Raw genomic sequence first — 22452 nt, 5'->3', positions numbered from 1 at the left:
TGACGACTCGAAAGCTTCATTCAATAATCAACCCAAGAAATCTGGCATTACAGTGCTTATTTGTCAGAATTATTTGCAAAGTTTAATGATGTCAATCTTTAATTGCAAGAAAATTATATGAATCTTATCAAAATCAGAAATGCTCTTTGTATTTGCAGAGTTTGCTGTTTTTATGCACATTGGTTGTTGTCCGTCCTGTTGGGTGTGGCCTTTCATTGATTCCATTGTGTTTCTTGTACTTACTGTGATTGCCCACTAGAAAACGAATCTCAGGGTTGTATACAATGACATACAGTATATGCACTTTGATAATAAAGTTACTTTGAACTTCGAACCGTACAGCCTTGAGATGCACATCCCTTGTGTACATCACCATCACAACCTCTGCAAAGAAAAAGCTGCACATAATTGGATGAGACTGATTCAGCAGCCAGACCAGAACATCTAAATAGGAGCAGATGTTCTGAGGCTAGGTTCCACCAATTACTGTGTCATTATCACCCATGGGCGCCACAGTAGGGCAGCGGTTAACACAACACTATTGCACCTTAGGGCATCAGAGTTCGAAGTTCAATTCCAGCATCCTCTGTAAGAAGTTGGTACATTCTTCCTATGAGCTCTTGGATTTCCTCTGGGTGCTCTGGTTTCCTCCTATATCCAAGGATGTACAAGTTAGTAGGTTAATTGGTCATTGTAAATTGTCCTGTCATTAGGCTAGGGTTAAATAGGTGGGTTGCTGGGCGATGCAGTAATAAATAAATAATTTCCGAGATGACACCTAATCTCCAATGACACCCCACTGTATAGCTAGACCTGACAGACCATCACGGCATCTCTGCTCACAGGTACGTTCCCAAGCAGAAATGGCAAAACCTTTGTTACTCTGGCTAATGACTCCATAGCCACAGCTCAAAGAGAAGACAACTAAATAATATAGGGGCAGAGCATTTCTTCCAACAGACCAAGTCCAGGTGAATAGTGCCAATGTACTTTTGAAGTTTGTTAATTGGCAAGTGATTGGGAGTGATGTTTTCACATAGGCCATCTTTTACAAATGTAAGTAGTCGGAGTCCAGTTAATCAGTAATAACGACTGTGCTCCCGTGAAGAGTACAGCTCTAGAACAGAGCGGAGTAGTGAAACTACAGTTGTGATTAATTGATTCTGTTGAAGATGTAGCCACCCCAACATCAAGGACATCTTCAAAAGGTGATGTCTCAAGAAGGCAGCATCCAAAATAAAGGACCTTCACCAACCAGGGCATGCGACCTTCTCATTACTAACATCAGAGAAGAGGTACAGGAACCTGAAGACACACACTCAATATTTCAAGAACAGCTTCTTCCCCGCTGCTATCAGATTTCTGAAGGTCCAAGGGCCCATGAACACTACCTCATTATTTTTTGCTCTCTTTTTGCCCTACTTATTTAATTTGTTAATATATATTTCTTATTGCAATTTATAGTACTGTTTATGGATTGCACTGTATTGATGTCACGAAACAGCAAATTTGATGACATAATGCATGTAAGTGACAATAAAACTGATCTGAGCTACATAGGAAAACGTTGGCACCTCACGGTCCCACAACCTGAGAGGGACCTGCTTCTTCCTTGTCCTCTGTCCCTCATTCTTACACCTGTCACAGCTGTGAGATTGACCAGTGGTTCTCTCCCCTTGCTTTCAGAGCAGAGGAGAGTGCTCAGAGGCAGGTCAAAGCCCTCTACTAAAGACCACCACTAGGCTCCCACCCAGCAAGTGAGAGTTGCGAAGGAAAGATGCACAAGGTCAGAGTATTTTATAAACACAGGAGATCTTGTACATACTATAAACTCAGACTAACCCACACAAAATGCTGGAGGAACTCAGCAGGTCAGGCAGCATTTGTAAACACCAGATATTCTGTAGATGCTAGTAATCCAGAGCAACACACAAAATGCTGAAAAAACTCAGCAGGTCCGGTAGCATCTATGGAAATGAATAAACAGTCAATGTTTCAGGCTGAGACCCTTCATCAGGATTGGAAAGGAAGGGAGAAGATACTGTACCAGAATAAGGTGAGGGGAGGGGAAGGATTAACTAGAAGGTGATAGCAGAGACTAGGTGGGTGGGCAAGGGGGGATGAAGTAAGAAGCTGGGAGAGGGTAAGTGAAAAGGGCAAAGGACTGAAAAAAAAGGAATCCGATAGGAGCGGAAAGTGGGCCATGCGAGGAACGGAAGGAGGAGCACTGGGGGAGATGAGGAGAAGAGGTGAGGAGGCCACGTGGGGAAATGAAGAAGAAGGAAGGGGGAGGGAAAATTGCCAGAAGTTAGAGAAATTATTTTATACCTGGTGAAAAGCAGGCAAGTAAGAAGAGTTTTACCTATGACGTGGATGAGGTAACTTGCAGACGAAAAGACTCGGTCACCGATGACACATTCACAAGTTATGTAAAGCAAGTTTTCAAGCCTCTTCCTGGGAACAATCATTCCTCGTTTATTGTCCCATATCACGTTGGGTTCATTGGGATAAATGACAGATTTGGTTAATCCCTAGGAGTGAGCAAAAACAGAACTGATTAGAAGGTCAGCCACATAGATTGTCTGGATTATTGGAGACACAATAATCCAGCAGATTTGGCATGTCATCTAAAACTACTTGAGTTCAAGATGGCAGTACACATGGGGTCGCAGTGGCCCCTCCGACTCCAATCAATGGTGAAATTTCTTGTCCTGGTCATCTTTTCTATAACTGAAAAACACTGCTGACCATAAAGAAACGTGCTGTGCAATGCATGCATTTTGAATTATATTCTACTAACTTATAGATGCTAATATTTCGGTTTACAGCTATATGTGATATATGTTTTGTGGGTACACAGTGGTCCAGAAGAACATTGTTTCATTTGGTTGTATATATGTACAGTCAGATGACAATAAACTTGAACTTAAAAACATTCACAAACTCCTACAGATGCACAGTGGAGAATATACTGACTGGTTGTATCATGTGGTCTGATAGGAAAACACCAGTCCATCACAGGTAAAGCCCTCCCCACTAATGAACACATCTACAAGGAGTGCTGGCACAAGAAAGGAGCAACCATCATAAAGTACCATTGCCATCCAGGTCACGCTCTCTTCTCACTACTGCCATCAGGCATGAGGTACAGGAGCCCTAGGTCCTACACCATCAGGTTCAAGAACAGTTATTACCCTTCAACCATCAGGCTTCTGAACCAGCATGGACAAACTCACTCACCTCAACTCTGAACTGATTCCATAAGCTATAGGGTTGCTTTCAAGGACTCTATAATTCTTGTTCTCAGTATTATTTATTCACTTCTTAAAAAAAATTTAAAAAGAGGACTACTTGTCTTCTTTTACATATTGATCAGTCTTTGATAGGTATAGTTTTATGTGAATTTTATTGTATCTCTTTATTTTCCTGTAAATACCTGCAAGAAAATGAATTTCAAGGTTGTATATGGTAACATGCAGTATAAATTTACTTTGAATTTTGAATGAGAGGCTGCGGATGTTGGAATCCAGAGCAACACACAATCTGCCGTCTGCGGAGGGGAAAGGAATTGTCAACATTTCAGGTCAAAATGCTACATCATGACTCCTGATCAATTGACGGCTCCTTTCTGCACACACAGACGCTGCTTGGCCCACTGTTCCTACAGCAAGTTTCCTGTTGTTGTGGACCTTTTTTTTAAATTTAGAGATACAGCACAGTAACAGGTCCAATGAGCCCACACCACCCAAGTACATTCATGTGGCCAATTAACCTACTGACACGTATATTTTGCAATGTGGGAGGAAACTGGAGCACCCAGAGGAAACTCGCACAGTCAGGAAGAACGTACAAACTCAGCGACAGGAATAAAACCCAGGTCTCTGGCACTAATAGTGTTACGTTAACTGTTACGCTAACTGTTACACCACCATTCTGCCTCTTGCAGGGAGTAAATTAGAAAAGATCTGATAGTGAAGATAAATTATCGAAGACAGCTTCAAAAGCCAATGCCTCAGAAAGGCAGAATCCATCATGAAGGACGTTCACCATCCAGAACACGCCCACTCCTCACTGCTACCATCAAGGAGGTGGTACAGGAGCCTAAAGACCCACGCTCAGTGTTTCAGGGACAGCTTCCTCCCTTCCACCATCAGATTTCTGAACGGGAAATGAACCCATGGGCACTACCCCACGACTGTGTTCTCGTTTTGCACTTTTTAAAAAAAATCTTTTATTTTTACTTATAGTAATGGTTGTTATGTTTTGCACTATACTGCCGCCACGAGACAACTAATTTCTCGAACGTTAGTGATTAGTGATGACTCACCTCCCGCAGAGTGACATTGAGGGTTGGGATAGACACGAGGCACGGAACAGTGACCAGTGAGCTGTTGACAGTCAACACCTGAGGTTGCTGGGTCCCATTGGGTGACGAGCTGAGGAAAGGGTTCTGCGGATCTGGAAATACAGATAAAAATCTCAAGATGAGGTTTATTTGTTGCATGTACATCGAAATAACAAAACATACAGTGAAATGCACTGTTTGCATTGAAGATGTGCTGGGGCAGCCCACATGTGTCACGCTGCTTCTGGTACCAGCATAGCAGGCCCACAACTAACTAATCTTATCTGCATGTCTTTGGAATGTGGGAGGAAACCCACACAGTCATGGGGAGAACATACTAATTCCTTACAGCATTATTGGCTCTGTGAAGTTTGATGCTAACCACTACACTACCTACAGCCCTATAACAGAAATAACAGAGTCCATAAGACCACAAGACACTGGAGCAGAATTAGGCCACTCAGCTCATCGTGTTTGCTACCCATCAGTCCCGTCTGCTGCTCTTCCCCCTTCCCTTTCTTTCATGGTCTTCTACCCTCCGTCCAATTCCCTATCCTCCAGCCCTTTATCTCTTTCATCAATCAACTTCCTAGCACTTTACTTCACCCCTCCCCATTTCACCTCTCACCTAACACCTTGAATTTCTTCTTTGCCTCCCCCACCTTCTTACTCTGACTTCTCATCTTTTTCCCTAGCCCTGATTCAGAGTTTCAGCCCAATAAGTTGGCTGTTTATTACTTTCCACAGATGCTGCCTGACCTGCTGAGTTCTTCCAGCATTTTGTGTATGTTATCTTGTATTTCCAGTGTTTGCAGATTTTCTCGTGTTTGAGGTTGCCACAGTAGGTGATTTTAACTTTCCATGTATTGACTGGGACCCCATAATAAGGATTAGCTGGGATACAGTTTGTCAAATGTGTTCAAAGTTTCCTTAATCAGTACACAGAAGTCCCAATGAAAGTGTGTGATACTGGATCTGCTATTAGGGGATGAAACAGAGCAGGTGACAGAAATTTGTGCAGGGGAACACTTTGCATTCAGTGATCACAATGCCATTAGTTTCAAAGTAGGTCTGCAAAAATATAGGTCTGGACCAAGGTTGAAATTCTAAGTTGGAGAAAGGCCAATTTTGATGGTATCAGAAAGGATCTGGCAAGTGTGGATTGAGACAGGCTGTTTTCGGGCACAGGTGTACTTGGTTAAGTGGGAGGTCTTCAAAAGTGATATTGTGAGAGTACAAAGCTTGGATGTCCCTGTCAGAATAAAAGGTAAAGAAAACAAGTGTAGGGAACCTCCGTTTCCAAAAGATGTTTAGGCCCTGGTATAGAAAAAAAAAGGAGGTGCATAGCAGGAATAGGCCAATAGGAACAAAAGAGGTGCTTTGGAGTATCAGTAATGCAAGAGAACAATGAAGAAAGAAATCAGGAGGGCTAAGAGGCATGAAGCTGCCCTAACAGAGAAGCTGAAGGAGAATCCTAAGGGATTCTACACATATGTTAAGAGCAAAGGGGGTGAAAGGGACAAAATTGTTCCTCTGGAAGACCACAATGGCATTCCATGTGTGGAGCCAAAACAGATGGGGGAAGCTCTTAAATAATTTTTTTGCATCTGTATTTACTCAGAAGACAGACACAGAGTCTATAGAAGTGAGGCAAAACAGCATCACCTTCATGAATCCTATACAGATAAGAAAAGGAGATGGTGTTAGCTGTTCTGAGGCAAGCCAAAGTGGATACATCGCCAGGGCCTGACAAGGTGTTCCCTTGGACCTTATGGAAGGTCTGTGCAGAAATAGGTGGGACCCCAGCAGAGATACTTAAATCATCCTTAGTGACAAGGGAGGTAGCAGAGGATTGGAGGATTGCTAATTTTGTTTCACTATTTAAGAAAGGCTCTAAACATAAACCATGAAATTATAGGCTGCTGAGCCTGACATCAATAGTGGGAAAGTTATTGGAAGGTATCCTAATGGAACAAATATTTGAGTATTTGAATAGAAAAGGACTGATTAAGGACAGTCAGCACGGCTTTGAGCATGGTAGGTCGTGTCTAACCAATCTTGTAGAGTTTTTCAGAGAAGTTACCAGGAATGTAGATGAAGACAAGGAAGTGGATGCTGTCTACTTGGATTTTAGCAAGGCATTTGACAAGGTCCTGCATGGGAGGTTGGTCAGGAAGGTTCAGTTGCTTGACATTGAAGATGAGGTAATACGAGGACTGATTGATAAGTTCGTGGCCTAAGGTAGAAGTAGTCAGTTTTAGAAAACCTAGCACATTTATTTTTCAGCATAGTCCCCTCCTACGTTTACACACTTAGTCCAGTGGTCATGGAGCATACAGATCTTGGACCTCCAGAAAGTATCCACAGCAGGGGTGATTGATAAGTTCGTAGCCTAAGGTAGGAGATGAGTTATACAGCTCTCGTTACATGCACATGCAGTTCAATGCTTTGAGTGATTATGCAGAAAGTTTGAGTTAATAACTCATCTCCATCTACCATAGGCCACAAACTTATCAATCACCCCGATGAGTTATTAACTTCAAACTTTCAAACTTTTCCTGTCAAACTATTTAAACTGCCTTCTTCAATCGACCTGCACTGGGGCATAACCATCCATACCCCTACCATCCATGTACCTATCCAAACTTCTCTTAAACATCGAATTCGAGTGTGCATGCACCACTTGCACGAGCAGCTCATTCCACATTCCTATGACCCTCTGAGTGAAGAAGTTTCCCTTCAGGTTCCTTTTAAACTTTTTACCTTTCACCCTTAACCCATAACCTCTGGTTATAGTCCCACGCAACCCCAATGGAAAAAGCCTGCCACATTTACCATATCTATATCCCTCATAATTTTGCATACCTCTATCAAACCTCCTCTCAATCTTCTACGATCTAAGGAATAAAGTCCTAACTTAGAAACATAGAAAATAGGTGCCGGAGTAGGCCATTTGGCCCTTCGAGCCTGCACCACCATTCAGTATGATCATAGCTGATCATCCAACTCAGAACCCTGCACCTGCCTTCTCTCCATACCCCCGATCCCTTTAGCCACAAGGGCCATATCTAACTCCCTCTTAAATATCGCCAATGAACTGGCCTCAACTGTTTCCTGTGGCAGAGAATTCCACAGATTCACCATTCTCTGTGTGAAGAAGTTTTTCCTCACCTCGGTCCTAAAAGGCTTCCCCTTTATCCTTAAACTGTGACCCCACGTTCTGGACTTCCCCAACATCGGGAACAATCTTCCTGCATCTAGCCTGTCCAATCCCTTTAGAATTTTATATGTTTCAATAAGATCCCCCCTCAATCTTCTAAATTCCAGTGAGTATAAGCCTAGTCGATCCAGACTTTCATTATATGAAAGTCCTGCCATCCCAGGAATCAATCTGGTGAACCTTCTTTGTACTCCCTCTATGGCAAGAATGTCTTTCCTCAGATTAGGGGACTAAAACAGCACATAATACTCCAGGTGTGGTCTCACCAAGGCCTTGTACAACTGCAGTAATACCTCCCTGCTCCTGTACTCGAATCCTCTTACTATGAATGCCAGCATACCATTCGCCTTTTTCACTGCCTGCTGTACCTGCATGCCCACTTTCAATGACTGGTGTATAATGACACCCAGGTCTTGTTGCACCTCCCCTTTTCCTAATCGGCCACCATTCAGATAATAATCTGTTTTCCTGTTCTTGCCACCAAAGTGGATAACCTCACATTTATCCACATTAAATTGCATCTGCCATGAATTCACCCACTCACCCAACCTATCCAATCTTTGAATAAGATTGAAACTTATTCAATCTTCTCTCATAACTCAGGTCTATAGATGAGTGCCACTTGAGAGCCCATAAGTAGATCAACAGAACGAAGACCATCATCCTCGACCTCGAGGGATAGCCACGACGATAACTCAGGTCTGTAGATGCACCTGGAGGAAATCTGTTCAAGAAAGAGCTGTGCTACATGAAAACAAGTGTCAGCTGCGAAAGGAGACTGAATAACCAAAAGACTCAACCACTATCCACAGCCAGGTCTTATTCTTGCACACACTGCACTAGAATAAATGGATCCCAGTTCGGCCTCTATAGCTGCCAGGGGACCCACCAATAGACAACCTCTCAGAAGAACCACTCAAGTGATTGCACTACTATTGTCTTTCTTTGTTTTCCTGTAAATGCCTGCAAGAAAATGTGTAGTATATGGCAATATATGCGTAATATACTTACTGTGAACTCAGAACTTTTTCGAACTTTGAAATTCTTCACACAAAGAGAATCAGAATCAGACTTAATATCACCAGCATATGTTGTGAAATTTATTAACTTTGCGACAGCAGCACAATGCAATACACGATAGAGAGGAAAAAACTGAATTACAGTAAAATATATATATTAGTGAAATTAAGTAAGTATTGTAAAAAAGGAAACAAAAAGTAGTGAGATAGTGTACATGGGTTCAATGACCATTCAGAAATCTGATGGCAGAAGGGAAGAAGCTGTTCCTGATTCACTGAGTGTGTGTCTTCAGGTTTCTGTACCTCCTTCCTTCCTTCCTGATGGTCGCAATGAGAAGAGGGCATGTCCTGGGCGATGGAGGTCCTTAATGATGACACCGCCTTTCTTAGGGCACCGCTCCTTGAAGACGTCCCGGATACTATGGAGGCTAGTGTCCACGATGGAGCTGACTAATTTTACAACTCCCTGCAGCTTATTTTGATCCCCACACCAGATTATGATGTAACCAGTCAGAATGCTCTCCACGATACATCTGTAGAAATTTGTGAGCGTTTTAGTTGACCTACCAAATCTCCTCGGGGTCTTCATGAAATACTGCTGCTGCAGTGCCTTCTTTGTAGCTGTATTGATATGTTGGGTCCAGGTTAGATCCTCAGAGATATTGATACCCAGGAACTTGAAATTGTTCACTCTCTTCCCTTCTGATCCCTCTATGAGGACTGATGTGTGTTCTCTCGTTTTACCCTTCCTGAAGTCCACAATCAGTTCAATGGTCTTACTGACATAGACTGCAAGGTTGTTACTGTGACACCACTCCACTGGTTGGAATATCTCGCTCCTGTACACCCTCTTGTCACCATCTGAGATTCTGCCAACAATCCTCAGTAAATTTATAGATGGCATTTGAACTGCGCCTAGCCACACAGTCATGGGTGTAGAGAGATCACAGCAGTAGGCTAAGCACACCTCCCTGAGGTGTGCCATTGTTGATTGTCTTATTGATTGCCATTGTTGATTGTCTTATTGATTGCCAGTGTTAGGAAGTCGAGGATCCAGTTGCAGAGGGAAGTACAGAGGCCCAAATTCTGGAGCTTTTCAATCAGAACTGCAGGAATGATAGTGATAAACGTTGAGCTGTAGTCAATAAACAACATCCTGACATTGGTATTTGTATTGTCCAGGTGATCCAAGGCCACATGGAGAGCCAGTGAGATCATGTCTGCCTTAGACCTATTGTGGCAATAGGCAAATTGCAGTGGGTCCAGGTCCTTGCTGAGGCAGGAGCTGATTCTAGCCATAACCAAGCTCTCAAAGCACTTCATCACTGCAGAGTTGAGTACTGCTGGTCGATAGTTGTTAAAATAGCTCACCCTACTCTTCTTGGGCACTGGTATAATTGTTGCCCTTTTGAAGCAGGTGGGAACTTCCGACTGTAGCAATGGGAAATTGAAAATGTTTTTGAACACCCCTGCCAGTTGCTTGGAACAGGTTTTAAGAGCCTTACTGGGTACCCCATTGGGGCCTGTTGCCTTACGAGCTTTCACTCTCTAAAAAGACAGCCTGACAACAGCCTCCGAGACAGAGATCACAGGATCACGGGGTGCTGCAGGGATCCTCATAGCTGTGGTTTTATTCTCCCTTTCAAAGCGAGCATATAAGGGCATTGAGCTTGTCTGCGAGTGAAACATCACCACCATTCATGATATTGGGTTTTGCTTCGTAGGATGGAATGGCCTGCAAACCCTGCCAGAGTTGATGTGCCCCCAATGTCGCCTCCAACCTCCGCATGTCACACCTGGTTTTCTTGTACAGATCTGTGTCGCCAGACTTGAATGCCATAGCTCTAGCCCTCAGCTGACTACAAACTTTCTGGCTCATCCACTGTTTTTGATTTGGGTACATACAGCAACCTTATCCACACGTTTTAATAAAGTCAGTGACAGCTGCGACTTACTCATTCAGACTCGAAGATGAATCCCTGAATACAATCTGGACCACCGATCCAAAACAGATCTGTAAGTGCTCCTGCACTTCCCTTGTCCATAACCTTTGGGTCCTCACTACTGGTGCTGCAGTCTTCAGTCTCTGCCTATACTCAGAGAGTAGAAGTACAGCTAGGTGATCAGACTTCCCAAAGTGTGAACCTGGGATGGCACGGTAAGCTCTCTCGATGGTGGTGTAACAGTAGTCCAGTGTGTTGGTTCCTCTGGTACTGTATGTGATTTGCTGGTAATAATTATTTCAAGACTATTTTCAAGCTGGCCTGGTTGAAATCCCCCAAAATGATAAGGAAATCATCAGGATGTGCTGGTTCATGCCTCCTGATCATATTACTCAGTTCATCTAGAGCCTGCTTGACATTTGCCTGTGGTGGGGTCTACACGGCTACAAAATAATTGCTGAAATCTGAAGAGCTGTTGGTTTCTGGAATGAGCTGCCAGAGCAGGTGGTGGTAGCATGAACAGTAACGACTTTTAAAAGGCATCTAGATAGATGGAGGGATCTAGTATTAATGCAGGCAAGTAGGGCTGGTATAGATAGGCATAGATATGGTGGGCTTAAGGTGGTGTGCAGTAACAGCCAGTGATTATCTTGGATGTTTTTATTATGATCGCAAGACCCCATTGAACATTGGTAATGTAGAATATCGCATGTCCGGTTCACTGGTTCTGTGATGAGACCAACGGCTGTGTGGCCTCGGATGGGGCAAGGACTAGGCCTCACACCATGGTGTCATTTACTGCAGCCACCTAGGAGAAGAGATGCCAGAGACAGTGAGGTGCAGCACCCTTGCTGGTTCGGTGCTGCCCTCCAGTGCTCACTCAGGAATGACAAGCTGGGCTGTGTTCATCAGCAGACTGCTACAGGCTTGTTCCTGCCGACAACATCCATGCACCATCAATCTTCAGCACTTGACTCTCAGGGACTTGGGCTATATTATATTTTTCCGTGACTGTATGTTTACTATTATCGTACATGTGCATTCAGCTGAGTATGACTGTTGCTACTGTGTTCTGCATCTTGGCCCTGAAGTAATGCTGTTTCACTTGGCGATATTCTAGGGTGTTCATGAATGGTTGGATGACAATTAGACTTGAACTTGTGCTGTTTCACTCTATTGCCTGACTAGCTGAGGTCAGCCAGAATCTCTGCCTTTGTTTCAGATTCCTGTGTCTGTGGATTTATTTGCTTCTCAGATTTCAGCTGAAGGTGGGATCTGGTATCCAGGACGGAACATAGCATCCTTTTAAACTCCCTTCTGCAGCGTTCCTCCAGCATTTTGTATGTATTACTCAAGATTTCCAGCATCTACAGAATGCCCTGTGTTTATCCCTTTAAGCCGTTAGATCTCACCAGTAAATATCACAGGCCCAGGAATGGGGAATGATAATCCCTGCCACAGAACAACAACAGGATATTGTCTGGGCTAAAATCCAACGAGTGATCCTGGACAAAATTCTACCTCCACACGTCTGCCCTCAGCCAGTGTTAGAATTCCCAAATCCCACTTCAATACCCAGTTATTCAGTAAAGAATCCAATTATTTCTCATGCTGTTACTCCTCTGGTCAGTAATCTCAGTGGGAATCATTCATGGATCTGGGCAACAAGGCATGGAATCAAGTTCACTCATACATAGGACACAGAACACTACCAGACAGAACCGGCCCTTTGACCCACGATGTGTGCCAACCTTTTAACCTACTCGAAAATCAATCTAACCCTTCCTTCCATTCTATCATCCATGTGCCTATCTAAGAGTCTCTTAAATGTCCCTAATGTGTTTGTCTCTCCCACCACTCCTGGCAGGGCATTCCATGCACCCACCACTCTCTGTGTAAAAGAAACTTACCTCTGACATCCCCCCTATAGTTTCCTCCAATCATCTTCAAATTATGCCCTTTGTACTAGTTATTTCTACCCTGTTAAAAGTCTCTGGCTATCCATTTGATCTATGCCTTTATCACCTTATATACCTCTATCAAGTCACCTCTCATCCTCCTTCACTTCACAGTGAAAAGCCCCGGTTTGCTGAACCTATCCTCATAGCATGCCCTCTAATTCAGGCTGCATCCAGGTAAATCTCCTCCACATCCTCTTGAGAGCTTGCACATCCTTCCTATAATGAAGCAACCAGAACTGAACACAGTACTCCAAGTACAGTATAACCAGAATTTTATAAAGCTGCAACATTACCTCACAGCTCTTGAATTCAATCTCCCGACTAATAAAAGCTAATACTGCATACACCTTCTTAACAACCCTTTCAACTTGCATGGCAATTTTGAGCAATCTATGGATGTGGATGCTAAAATCCCCGTTCCTCCACACTGCAAAGGATCATTAACCATGTATTCTGCCTTCAAATTTAGCCTTCTGAAGTGAATCACTTCACATTTCTTGGGTTGAACTTCATCTGCCTCTTATTCTGCCCAGCTCTGTATCCTGTCAATGTCCCGTTGCAACCTTCTACACTATCCACAACCCCACCAACCTTCAAACTTACTAACCTACCCTACCACTTCCACATATATACAAATCAGAATGAACAGGGGTCCCAGAACAGATCCCTGCAGAACACCACTGGTTACCAAGTTCCAGGTCATAGTCGTGGAAGGACAAGAGATTCTGAACTTCTACACCAAGGTCCATCAAGTTCCTCAATTCTCTCTAGAGCCCTCCTTTTCATAGTGAGAGCCTTTTATTAGTCTCCCAAACTGTGTTACTTTGCACTTATGAAGATTAAATAATAATTACTGAATATTACACTTGAATAAATGTTCATCACCTTGCAGAGACAACTGACTGTCCCCCTCCCCTAGCAAGGACTAAGAGCACATTACCTTTCACGAAGATGTATATGCTGGCAGCTGAAACCTCGTCAACGATGGGTTCAAAGTGATAGTAGCAGCGGTAATACCCTGTGTCATTAGCTCGGGCTCTTGTTAATGTCAACGTCTTGCAGTACTGATGCGTGGCTACTCCTTCACACTCCGCAATACTGACCGTCCGTCCTCCAGGTTCCTCCAGCCATTGGGACGGTGACTTTGTCTCTTCTGTGGTTGCGACCTTTCCTGGCCAATTCCAGCTCAGGGGCATCTGGCCTCTGAAAGAGAGAGAGCAGCAGGTGCTATCAGCGTCCAGGCAACACAGGTAGGGAAAGGCACTGTCAGTCCTGGGAGGATGCTGGCAGCCGTGAACAATTACACACCACCGAGCTCATGGAACCCGAGTTATAGCAAAAAGATGAATAGGCCACAGTGCTGGGTCTATTGTTGTTTGTGATCTCCATCAAGAATATGGTGATAATATAGTAAATTGGATCAACAAATCTTCAGATGACATCAAGATTGGGGATGTAGTGGACAGTGAGGAAGACTATCAAAACTTGCAGCAGGATCTGGACCAGCTGGAAAAATGGCAGATGAAAAATAATGCAGGCAAGTGCAAGGTGTTGCACTTTGGGAGGACCAACCAGGGTCGGACTTGCATGGTGAGTGGTAGGGCACCGAGGAGTGCAGTAGAACAGATGTATCCGGGAATATAGATCCATAATTCATTGAAAGTGATGTTACAGGTAGGTAGGGTCATAAAGAGAGCTTTTGGCACATTGACCTTCCTAAGTCAAAGTACTGAGTACAGGAGTTGGGATGTTATGTTGAAGTTGTATGGGATGTTGGTGAGGCCTAATTTGGAGTATTGTGTGCAGTTTTGGTCACCTACCTGCAGGAAAGATGTAAATAAGGTTGAAAGAGTACAGAGAGAATTTACAAGGATGCTGCCAGGGCTAGAGGACCTGAGTTATAAGGAAAGACTGAATAGGTTCGGACTGTTCTCCCTGGAGCATAGGAGAATGAGGGAAGAGTTGATGGAGGTAAACACAATTATGAGGGATATAGACAGGGTAAATGCAAGCAATCTTTTCCCACGGAGACTGGGTGAGACTACAACTAGAGGTCATGGGTTAAAGGGAAAGGTGTAATATTTAAGGAGAGCCTGAGGGGGAGCTTCTTCACTCAGAGGATGGTGAGAATGTGGAACGAACTGCCAGCAGAAGTGGTGAATGTGGGTTTGATCGCAACACTTAAGAGAATCTTGGATAAGTACATCTTACTGTTTGCTTGCACTTACATGGAAGGGGGATGGAGGGCTATGGTCCAGCTGAGGGTCAATGGGACTTGGCAGAATTACAATCCAGCACAGACTAGCTAGGCCGAAGGGCTGTTTCTGTGCTGTAGTGTTCTACAACTCTACAGAAGGAGACCCTCTATCCTGCTGTCATCAGACTCTTAAGCAGAACCTGGGCGGCACGGTTGAGTAGCAGTTAGCGTAATGTTATTACATCACCAGTGACCCAGGTTTACTTTTTGCCACAGTCTGTAAGGAGTTTGCATGTTCTCCCTGCGACCACATGGATTTCCTCCAGGTGCTCTGGTTTCTTCCCGCATCCCAAAGATGCATGGATTGGTGGGTTAATTGGTCACACAGATGCAATGGGCACCGCAAACTTATTGGGCAGAAGGACCTGTTACTATACTGTATCTCTATCTCTAATTATAATGAAATATCTTGTTACGATGGAGATGGACTCTTGATCTATCAATATACCTCATCAAGTAGGTCCCTTGTACTATATTATCTACCTGTACTGCACTGTCCCTGCAACTGCAAAACTTTGCTTTGCATTCTGTCATAGTTTTTCCTCTTGTACTGCCTCTCCATGGTAGAAAGTCTGTTCATCACAGGACTTTAGGGATGCAAACATTATCCACCTGTACAGGACAAGGGGGAGAGGGCATCCTGTGACAACCACAGAGGCACATCTCTCCTGAGCATAGCTGGGAAGATCATGGCTCATATCATACTGAACAGGATTACCTCTCACTTCCTTTATGACACTGTCTCAGAGAGCCAATGTGGTTTCAGATCTAACATAGGGACAGTGGACATGATCTTTGCCGTTAGACAGATCCATGAGAAGTGCCAGGAACAGAACTAGAATCTCTCCATCCTCTTTGAAGACCTGACGAAGGCATTTGATACCGTCAGTCGCACAGGCCTTTGGATGCATCCTTACCAAGTTAGGCTGCCCCCCCCCGCCCCCCCCCCCCAGGCTGGTCAGCATTGTCAGGTCATTCCAGGGTTATTGAAAACGGCTGCATCTCTGACCCCTTCCTTGCAACTAACAGTGTCAAGCAGGGCTGTGTCCTCGCACCTACTTTACTCAGCTTGCTATTTGTCAAGATGCTGTTCTCTACTCTCTCACAGATGGATGCAGGAATAACAATTCACTACAGGACTGATGGGTGCCTCTTTCACCTGCGATACCTCAAGGCCAAGACCAAAGTACTGGAAGCAATAGTACAAGACTTCCTCTTTGCAGATGACTGTGCTCTTGCAGCGCATGCTGAAAGGGACCTGCAGCAGCTCGCTGTGGCAGCAAGCAAATTTGGCCTAACCATCAGCCCGCAGAAGACAGAAGTTCTACTTCAGCCCACACCCCATACCAACCCTACAGAACCACGAATTGAGATTGAAGGCACACAGCTTAACAATGTTGATGTCTTCACCTACCTGGGAAACTACCTCACCTCCTCCTGCATTCTAGATTGAGAGGTCTCAAACAGACTTGCAAAAGCTGGGGCATCCTTTGTCAGGCTATGGACACCTGTGTAGGGATAAGGTTCGTCCATTGTCATCGATGAAGACTTCAACACCATTAGTACTTTTTATGAGGTCGAGTTGCTAGCTCGACACTCAACCCTGCACCGATGGAAAGCGTGCCCGGTAGCAACTCGACTAGATTCGAACTCAGGAACCTTCGCTCCTGGAGCCTGGCACTGATGTCACTGCACCACCAGCCGGCTGATGGTGTCGAGACTAGCGCTTGATTTGGATTTAAGTGAGGGAGAGTTGCGCAGTGTCAGTCTCACTCTCTCTTCCCAATTCCCATCTGGAACCAGTGGCAAGACAAGAGTCGACACGGTTGGAGATGGGACTAAGCGCAGTGGATGACCAGGACATCTTCTGTGTCTTGTCCTGCTCTATACGTCCATGATGCTTGCAGAGACCGCCTTCTTGACCGTTGGACCTTCCATTGGTCTCGGCTGCTCAATCTGCCGGAGTCTGTCTTCACGTGCTGGGGTAACATAGCATCGGCTGAAGACCAAGATGGCAGACTACAGAACAGTCGTCCTGACTTCTCTGCTGTATAGCTATGAAACATGGACCCCATACTGCAGGCACGTCAAGATTCTTGATCAGTTCCATCTGCAATGCCTTGGCAAGATCATGGGCATCTCATGGCAAGACAGAGTCCCCACACACAAGTGCTATGAAGGGCTGAAGCTCTGGCACAGAAACCCTGATCATGAAGGTTCAACTTCCATGGGTTGGACATGTGGTCTGTATGGAAGACAACCATCTTCCAAAGATATTATTCTTTTCCGAGCTGGCACATGGCACCAGAAAGCAGGGAGCCCCCACAGAGCGCTATAAAGACTGTGTGAAAGCGTCCTTGAAGGCATGCAATATCCCTGAGACTGGTTGGGAGGCCTTGGCCAAAGACCACAACGCCTGGCACCCAGTCTACTTCAACAACAACCCACATGAAAGAGGATACGTCAAGCGCATGTGGGGACTCTGGCAACAATGAGGACTATCGTCCGCATTCACGGAAAAACCACTGGTGACCCAGCGATCTAGTATTGTCAACAGAGGATTGCTATCGCATTTTGCATTGTAAGACATACAATCACGATGCACCACAGCAACATCACTGCAGAACCAAACTGATCAGGAAATACAAGTTCAAACCCCACCTCCACAACTCACAGATGGTGCAAAGGTAATAGTATCACCTTGTACAGGGGAAATGCAAGTTCGATCCTCACCCTGGGGCATATCGATGCCGGCTGCTGCAATCAGAGAGAAGATCATAGCTAAGCTGGCGACTGTCTATCAATGAACTCAGCTCCCCAGAAAGTGATAAAATTCCAACAGGCAGCTCATTTGAAGCAGCCAATGAAGCACAACTCACAATTGCAACCTCCAACATAACTGTGACCAATAATAACCTGATACATGCATCAGTAGCAGCAGTCCTAGAAATGCTGGGCTACAAAATGAGCTACAGTGGAGAGTACTGTCATAACTCCCACTGGAGACAATGATTGGAAGCCAAGATGAAAGCCACAAGGACGGAGGTCAGCAGACTAACTGAGCTGCAGAAGAGTGGGAAGACCAAAGATTCATACTGGCTGCTAAGGAAGGACAGAGGTACGTCCATAGCCGAAGCCCCAAAAACTGCCAAACGACAATTAACAGCTCTGGCTACCAGACTACAGAGGTACACCAAGGACGCAAAGGCCAAGCAAATAAATGCACTCTTCTCCAAAGAACCAGGAAAAGTATTTGCACAGTTCCTGAGCAACAACACACCAGTACCTGAACTAACCAAAACAGCAACTGAGGAATACGGGAAGAGTATTTGGGAGAAAGAAGCATCACATAATGCAGTGCCCAATGGCTGAAAGACCAACAAGCAAGCCTCTGGGATCTCCCGGAGGAAGAACCAGTCACCATCACAGCAGATGTCCAGCAATGGGCAGCAAGTATGAAGGACTGAACATCACCAGGGTCAGACATGATCCACGCCTATCGGCTGAAGAAACTAACAGTATTACATACACAGCTGGCAGCTCAAATGAAGCAGGCTCCCACCATGACTGGCTAGCTCAAGGTAGGACAGTACTCATAATGAAGGATTCTCACAAAGGAGCAACACCATCAAACTACCAGCCTACAACATCCCTGTCAAAAAACATGGAAGCTCCTATCAGGCATCATAGCCACCAAGCTGAAGGAACATATATGTAAGTTCCTGAGTCCTGCTCAGATCAGAGGGGAACCAGAGATTACAAGCACCAATTACTAGTAGACAAAGCAGTCATGTGAGACTCCGAGAACAAGCAAACCAACCTAAGCACAGCCTGGATCGACTACAGAAAGCATACGACTCAATGCCCCACACATGGATCCTGGAATACCCGTCTCTGTAAGGATCAATAAGACGCTAAGGACCTTTATCAAGAACTCAATGGGCCATTGGAGGACAATGCTAGAAGTTAACTCAAAGCCAATAGCACAAATGACCATCAGATGTGGAATCTACCAGGGTGTTGCACAATCCCCACTGCTGTTCTGCATAGGCTTGAAACCCCTCAGCCAGAAATGGATATGGGTACAGGTACAGAGTGGAGCGATCATCAGCCACCTTCTGTACATGGCTGGTATCAAGCTGTATGCCAGAAATAAAAGAGACAATGACTCACTAATCCACCTGACAAAGGTGTACAACAGAGACATTGGGATGTCATTTGCACTGGAAAAGTGCAGCCAGATGGTAGTGAAAAGAGACAAACCCATCAAGGCTGAAGGAGTTGAGTCACCTGAAAGCCTCTTACCACATTTACAGGACAGCTACAAGTACTAGGGATCTTCGGGCACATGGAAGCCACGATGAGGACACAAAGAAGGCTGTAACATCTAAGTACCTCCAAAGAGTGAGACAACTCGTAAAAAACCAGCTGAATGGGAAGAACCAGATCAGAGCCATCAACACATTCACCCTACCAGTCATCAGATACCCAGCTGCAATAGTGTGCTGGCCAAGGAACGAACTGGTAGCCACTGACATCAAGACCTGAAAACTACTAACAATACATGTTGGATTCCATCCAAAGTCCAATGTTGACCGACTGTACACCCGCTGGAAAAAGGGAGGACCGGGACTTGGAAGTGTCACAGGCCACAGTCCTGGAAGAAATGCAAAACATTCATGTCAGGAAGATGGCCCCTAAAGATGAGAATACCTCAGACAGCAGGCAGGGGATATAGAAATAGAAGTGGGTGAAGCAGAGCCAGAGGACCAGAGGCCATAGCACGGCAAGCCAGTGCACGGGATGTACCATCGCCAGATATCAGAGGTGGCTGACATAATAACATCCTACCAATGGCTGGAAAGGGCAGGGCTGAGGGACAGCAAAGAGGTGCTGCTCATGGCTGCACAGGAACACATGTAGAGCACAAGAACAATAGAATCAGGGCTCTGTCACACCAGACAAGACCCAAGATGTAGACTGTACAAGGAATCTGCTGAAACCATCCAGCACATAGTATCAGGGTGCAAGATGCAGGCAGGGACAGTATACACTGAACGGCACAACCAAGTTGCAGGAATCATGTACAGGAACATCTGCACTGAGTATGGATTGGACACTCCCAAGTCCAAACGGGAAACATCCGAGAAGGTGGTGAAAAATGACAGAGCTAAGATCCTGTGGGACTTCCCAATACAGACTGATAAGCAGGTACTGGCCAACCAACCAGACACAGTAATACTGGACAAGGAACAGAAGAAAGCAATAGTAATAGATGTGGAAATCCCGAACGTCAGGAACATCGGGAAGAAAGACTATGAGAAGCTGGAGAAATACCAGGGCTTGAAAGAGCAGATAGAAAGGATGTGGAAGGTTAAAGCCAGAGTAATCCCGGAGGTAATAGGAGCACTTGGAGTTGTGACAGCTGGACTGGGTGACCCAGGAACAACATCTGAGATCACTGTTCAAAAGAGCACACTACTAGGAACAGCAAAGATACTGAACTGAACCCTCAAGCTCCCAGGTCTCTGGGAGAGGATCCGAGAATGAGGGAAAAATACACTTATACACCACCCATAAGGGGTGAGGGGGGAAAAATTTCACTCCCTTTCATCTCACCCTCAGGTGCATCTTTTTTCCATCCTGATGATACTCCAGCACTAACTTCTCTTTGTCTAAACACCATTAACCACGGTTTGTATTGACCTCTGATTATTCCCGGCCATCACGGGTTGGCACAACATTGTGGGCCGAAGGGTCTGTAATGTGCTGTGGTTCTAAGTTCTATCACCTGTCCCTTCCATTCCTTGGGTTCCCTGAGAGGACGGGCTACAGCTATAACCCACCTATATCAGTCACCTCAGCTGCCATCCTTTCCCCAGGCTAGCCAAGGCCCATGTTGGACACCAGGATCAGAATCAAATTTAAAATCAATGGCATACGTTGCAAAATATGTTGTTTGGTGGCAGCAGTGCATTGCTGTGGGAGCAAACCAGAGCACCCAGAGGAACCCCACGCAGTCACGTACCACAAACTCCTTACAAACAGCAGTGGGAACTGAACTCTGAACTCCAACACCCTAAGCTGCAATAACATTGCACTAATTGCTATGCTGCCTTGTCTATCCCTTTGACCTTTGAGGAAACACACCTCTGGGGTAATTCCACAATATCTGCAGCCCAATAGTGTAGAGGGATGGCCACATTTCTCATGGTAGGAGGGATGTTCCTCTGTGAACTCAGCGTGTTACCTCTCTACCCTCTGCTCTGCAGGACTGCTGGACAGGGATCAGTAGGGAGGTGCTGGGAACAGGAGGAGCTCTGCAGGACTGTAGGACAGGGATCAAGGGGGAGGTGCCGGGAACAGGAGGAGCTCTGCTGGACAAGGATCAGTAGGGAGGTGCCGGGAACAGGAGGAGCTCCGCAGAATTGCTGGAGGGGGATTGGGAGGACGCTGGGAACAGGAGGGGCTCTGCCTGATGGAGATCGGGAGGGTACTGAGAACAGGAGGGGCTCTGAAGGATTGCTGGACAGAGACTGGAGGAGCTTTGCTGGGTGGGGATCGAGAGGGAGGTGCTGGGTACAGGAGGGACTCTGCTGGAATGGGATTGGGAGAGAGGTGCTGGGAACAGGAGGGGCTCTGCTGGAATGGGATCGGGAGGGAGGTGCTGCGAACAGGAGGGGCTCTGCTGGGGGGGATCGGGAGGGAGGTGCTGGGAACAGGAAGGACTGCTGGGTGGGGATCGGGAGGGAGGTGCTGGGAACAGGAAGGACTGCTGGGTGGGGATCGGGAGGAAGGTGCTGCGAACAGGAGGGGTTCTGCTGGGGGGGGATCGGGAGGGAGGTGCTGGGAACAGGAAGAACTCTGCTGGGTGGGGATCGGGAGGGAGGTGCTGGGAACAGGAGGGGCGCTGCTGGGTGGGGATCGGGAGGGAGGTGCTGGGTACAGGAGTTCTCTGCTGGAATGGCATCAGGAGGGTGTCTGTCTTTGATCTGTCACATTCACCGTGTGAGAATTGGGCAGATCTAAAATATAAATGGACTTGTTCCCAATACAGTCATGGAGCACTACAGCGCCTATCACCTTCCATCTTGTACTTCTTTCTCCCCTCACCCCACCTTCTTCCTCTAACTTCTCATCCTTTTTTTCCCCAATCCTGATGAAGATTCTCGGTCCAAAATGTCGACTGTTTACTCTTTTCCATAGATGCTGCCTGGCCTGCTGAGTTCCTCCAGCATTTTGTGTGTAGATCTTCAGAGATGTTGATATCCAGCAGCTTGAAGCTGCTCACCCTTTCCACTGCTGATTCCTCGATGAGGACTGGTGTGTGGTTCCTTTGACTTTCCCCTTCTGAAGCCCACAATCTATTTCTCGGTCTTACTGACATTGAGTGCTAGGTTGCTCTTGTGATACCACCCAACCAGCTGATCCATCTTGCCCCTGTACGCCTCCTCCACTACCTGAAATTTTGCCAAAAATAGTTGCGTCGTCAGCAAATGTATAGATGGCATTTGAGCTGTGTCCAGCCACACGGTCATGGGTGTAGACAGAGTAAAGCAGTGGGTTAAGCACACACCCCTAAGGTGCACCAGTGTTGATTGTCATTGAGGAGGAGAGGTTAGTTTCAATCTGCACAGACAGTGGTCTCCCAGTGAGGAAGTCAAGGATCAAGTTGCAGAGGGAGGTAGAGACCCAGGTTTTGGAGCT

The 22452-nt window shown here is 45.7% G+C and overlaps 1 protein-coding gene across 10 annotated transcripts in view; it reads right to left on the bottom strand.

Moving 5' to 3' along the window:
• Positions 1-22452, bottom strand: part of flt4 (fms related receptor tyrosine kinase 4) — a 264141-nt gene that overhangs the window by 132313 nt on the left and 109376 nt on the right. For all 10 annotated transcript variants that reach the window (XM_072264095.1, XM_072264102.1, XM_072264100.1 and 7 more), the window contains 3 exons: positions 13429-13691; positions 4328-4458; positions 2363-2531 (listed from right to left, as the gene is read on the bottom strand). In XM_072264095.1, coding sequence (XP_072120196.1) covers positions 2363-2531; positions 4328-4458; positions 13429-13691 — 563 coding nt within the window. The remainder of the gene's footprint in view (positions 1-2362; positions 2532-4327; positions 4459-13428; positions 13692-22452) is intronic.

Source organism: Mobula birostris, chromosome 7 (genome assembly GCF_030028105.1).
Source record: "Mobula birostris isolate sMobBir1 chromosome 7, sMobBir1.hap1, whole genome shotgun sequence".
In the NCBI taxonomy this organism is placed as follows: domain Eukaryota; kingdom Metazoa; phylum Chordata; class Chondrichthyes; order Myliobatiformes; family Myliobatidae; genus Mobula; species Mobula birostris.
The sequence above is the reverse complement of the archived record's forward strand: the minus strand, read 5'-3'. Positions and strand labels throughout refer to the sequence as shown.